Source organism: Castanea sativa, chromosome 11, assembly GCF_040712315.1.
Source record: "Castanea sativa cultivar Marrone di Chiusa Pesio chromosome 11, ASM4071231v1".
Classification (NCBI taxonomy): Eukaryota; Viridiplantae; Streptophyta; class Magnoliopsida; order Fagales; family Fagaceae; genus Castanea; species Castanea sativa.
The window spans coordinates 58,201,101-58,205,123 of NC_134023.1; the positions used below are offsets into that span (position 1 = coordinate 58,201,101).

General features: G+C 39.9%; 1 protein-coding gene across 1 annotated transcript; it reads right to left on the reverse strand.

Moving 5' to 3' along the window:
- Window positions 1-2,760: 2,760 nt before the first annotated feature.
- Window positions 2,761-3,168, reverse strand: LOC142616801 (uncharacterized). Its single transcript, XM_075789579.1, has one exon. The coding sequence runs from the start codon at window positions 3,166-3,168 to the stop codon at window positions 2,761-2,763; it is 408 nt and encodes a 135-aa protein (XP_075645694.1).
- Window positions 3,169-4,023: the final 855 nt, after the last annotated feature.

Here is a 4,023-nt window from a genome sequence, read left to right on the forward strand (position 1 = left end):
AGTTAGACGAGTATCATAACAGTACTAGTGATAGTGGTTCCAATAGTAATAATGGTAGCAGGAGTAACAACAGTAGTAGTAGTAGTGGAGGGAACACTACGGATGAGCAATACATGTCCAGAGTTCCAGGGATCTCTTTAGACGTTCTTCAGGAACAACTTAGGACGAGGGCAGCTTCTAGTTCGCAAGCTGGTACCTCCACGAGCATTCCTTCGTCCACAACTTTAAACGAGGTAGAGACCGCGTATAGTTATGCTATAGGCATCCATTCCAAGACGGACGAAAAAAGGCTTACTTCCGTTAGAAGTTGGTACCGAATTCTAGATGACCTTAACCCTAGGTTAGCCATTTGTGGTGAATGGTTGCCTCTCATAATGAAGCTTATCTCTTGGGGGGACTTAGGTTTCTTCTCAATGCTTTTGATAGAGAGTTACTTTCTAGGCTAGGTTTAGGAGTATGTCAGTTCAACCCCAATGCATGGAAGCTGGTTGTCTCTATGCAAATTTTGTGGAGGGAGGTGTTTGAAGGGGACCTTCCTCTTACTGTAAACGAGTTCCTTTATTATTACAAACCCTCAGAAATTAGTCAGTCCCTTGGCTTTTATCAGTTCATGGCCAAGGGTAAAGATTGTAGGTTAATAAAGTACCTTCTTACATCTGATAGAAATTGCAAGACAGAGTTTTTCTTCATCTCTAGTTTTTGGGCTAAAAAACTCTGTTGAGGTTGACAGAGATCCATTCGCCCCTATACTAGAGAACTAGGGAACCTTCATCCAAACGGTATGTTCCTTTTCCATTCAATATTTTCTATCTTTTTTGCAATTTTCTAACATTTTTTTTAGTCGTTAGATGGTTGTCTTTGAACAGATTCTATCTCAAACGCGTCCAGAGGGCTCATCCATTTGCTGACAGGAGTTTTCACTCTCTCGTTACTCTCCAACGTCTTGCTACTTGGGGACTTGGACCTGAACCATCCCTTGAAGCTTTAGCTCATGAGCTTGCCACCCGTAGGCGTGAGTTTTTTACGTATAAAATTTCTTTTTATTATTTTTTTCAACTAAACTCACACTTTTCTTCATAGGGATTGCAACCATGAAGGAAAACAAAGGAAAAGGATTAGTGGACGAGGAGACCTTGCTAGAGACTCAATCCCAGCCTGTAAGGTGCAGGCTAAATATAGGGATAGGGCTGAGGTGGCAGCCAAGGCTATGGACAAGGTTAAGGAGTTAAAAAAAACCTTGTCGAAGAGCTTAAGGCCGATGCCATCGAGAAAGATACCTGTCTTAACCATCTGCAAAAGGTGAATGGCGAGCTTCGTGCCTTTCTTGAAAAAGACAAAAATACATTGTTAAGGAGTTCAGAACTTCCAGCCAGTTTACTGATCTTTTGGACAGGAACTACGTTGTTGGTTTTGAGGATTTTCGTATGGACTCTATAGAACGCTTCCCTGAAGTTGACTTCAGCTCCATCAAGCTCAATATTGGTGCTGCAAGCTCTCTCCTTCAAACGAGCTCTGAAAATATCAACATTGAGAACGATACTACCACCCAACCTGTTCAGGACGAGCCTAATTCTGGAGATATCCCCCCAGCAAAAGATGTTTGAGATTTTATCCTGTCATAACTTTTTTTTTTTTTTTTTAAGTATGAGGTCCGTTGTTTTGGACCATTTGAATTTATTCAAGTACATTTAACTCGTCCATATCTTTTGAGATGAGCTTTGATACAATTACCTTTTAAGCTTAACTTTACGAAGGTTTTTGGATAGTTGTTGTCTACCCCTTTTTAGATTTTTATGAATGAATGTCTATTTCCATCTTCATTCTTTATTTATTGTTGAACATGTTATTTTGTGTATGAACAAATTTTCCTTTGTTTACATCGTCCATATTATATCTTATGGTTTTAGGTGTGGTCTATCCACTCATGAAGGCATTTAGCTCATCCATATTAGAATAATTTCCTCATGTTCAACGCTTTTACCATTCTTTAAATTTCACAAGTATAACTCGTCTATGAATGGTATTTCTTTTGCTAGCTTTATTCATCCATAAATTTGACTTATAGCTTGCTGTATTATTCGTCCATAGACTGGACGATTTATACTTGTCTTTGGGCAAGACGTTTCCAGCATTCACTCGTCCAAAGCTTGGATTGTTTGGCTGGTTATATTTATCCATGGATTTAGAATATTCTTGTGCACACTTTACCTTGTCCATTAGTTAGATGAATATACCTCGTTTGCTTTTACCTTATTTAAGGAAATTTTATAGACGTTACATCCCTACGTCCAGAGATTTTACTCATCTTGGACCTTTAGCCTTCTTGTGGATTAGTTTTAATGAGAACTTCAGCAACATGAGAATTGGAAATTCACACAACTTTATATATATATTGGAAATCCAGATAGTATTTACATAACATAAACATCGTCCACAATTTTTGGCACGTGCTTAGAAGTCGGTGCCTTTAGGGAATTGAAAATATTTATGTATAAACAAACAAACCAAGTCCATGACTTCGTCCATAGACAGTGCACAAGCTGGAAACTAATGCACTTTTAGGGAATTGAAATACTAAACCACATATAGTACTAATAACAAACTCAAGTAAATGCAATTAACAGAAAGCAACACATAACTTTGGCTCGTCGAGGATGATCATGGCGTCCAGGATGATCTCGTTCAGGGTGACGTTCGTCTAGAATGATGCTCGTCCAAGCTGATACCCTACTGGTAATATCTTTTTAAATGCTCAACATTCTAGGGGTGCTCTAGCTTTCTTCCGTCCAGGGTTTCCAAGTAGTATGATCCTTGCCTCTTGCAATTAATAACCCTGTAGGGTCCCTCCCAATTAGGTCCAAGTTTCCCATGGGCTAAATTTCTAGTTGCCAAAGAGACCCTTTTTAAGACGAGGTCCCCAATGTTGAAGCGCCTGGGTTTCACCATTGCATCATATTGTTTAGCCATGAGGTTTTTATACCTTGTTGTCCTTAGTTCCACGTCCATCTTTACCTCGTCTATCAGATTAAGGTTAAGACGAAGTTTTTCTTCGTTCTCCTTGTCCTGATACGTCATCACCTTATGGTTAGCCATGTGCAATCCTGCAAATATGACTGCTTCACTTCCATAGGCTAGTTTGAAAGGAGTTTTCCCTGTGGGGGTTTTCATAGTCGCCCTGTAAGCCCATAGTACACCTAATAGCTCGTTTGGCCATACTCCTTTTACCCCCTCAAGCCAAGTCTTGATGAACTTCAACAATGATTGGTTTGCAACTTCTGCTTTTCCATTTGCTTATGGGTGAGGAGTAATGATCTTTTATTCCAAATTGTTCACAAAAATCTCTGAAGGGTGTGTTATCAAACTGTCGTCCATCGTCTTACACTAGTACTCTAGGTACCCCAAACCTGCATACAATGCTCTTCCAGACGAAGTTCTTGACGTTCTACTGTGTGATCTTTGCTAAGAGTTCAGCTTCCACCCACTTAGTGAAGTAATCAATCCCTACCACCAAAAACTTTATCTGTCTGGTTCCAATTGGAAAGGGACCCAAAATATTCAATCTCCATTATGCAAAGGGCCATGAGGCCATCGTCAAGGCTAGATACTTCGATGGTTGTCTAGGGATGTTGCTGAAGCATTAACATTGATCAAACACCTTCACATAAGCCTTAGCATCTGCTTGAATGGTTGTTCAGGAGTAACCTACACAGACGAACTTATGGACAAGTGTTTTTGCTCTTGAGTGGTTTCGGCATGCTCATTCCTGAACTTCTCTCAATACATAGTTTGACTCGTTCGGAGATAAGCACCTTAGATAGCGCAAAGAGAAGCCTCTTTTACATAGCACCAGGTCTTTGAGGACATACTTAGTTGCTTTGATCCTTAGCTTTCTAGCCTCATCCTTATCCTCTAAAAGACTTCCATCCTTGAAGTAAACTACAATGGGGGTCATCCAATTTTCTTCTCCTTCAATTTGCTGTACTTCTGGAAGATATGCAATGAAATCCGCCAAAGCTTGAGCTT

What these genes read in the sequence shown, in the direction of transcription:
- LOC142616801 (XM_075789579.1), bottom strand. Translation starts at nt 3,168, where the DNA reads ATGAAAACCCCCACAGGGAAAACTCCTTTCAAACTAGCCTATGGAAGT.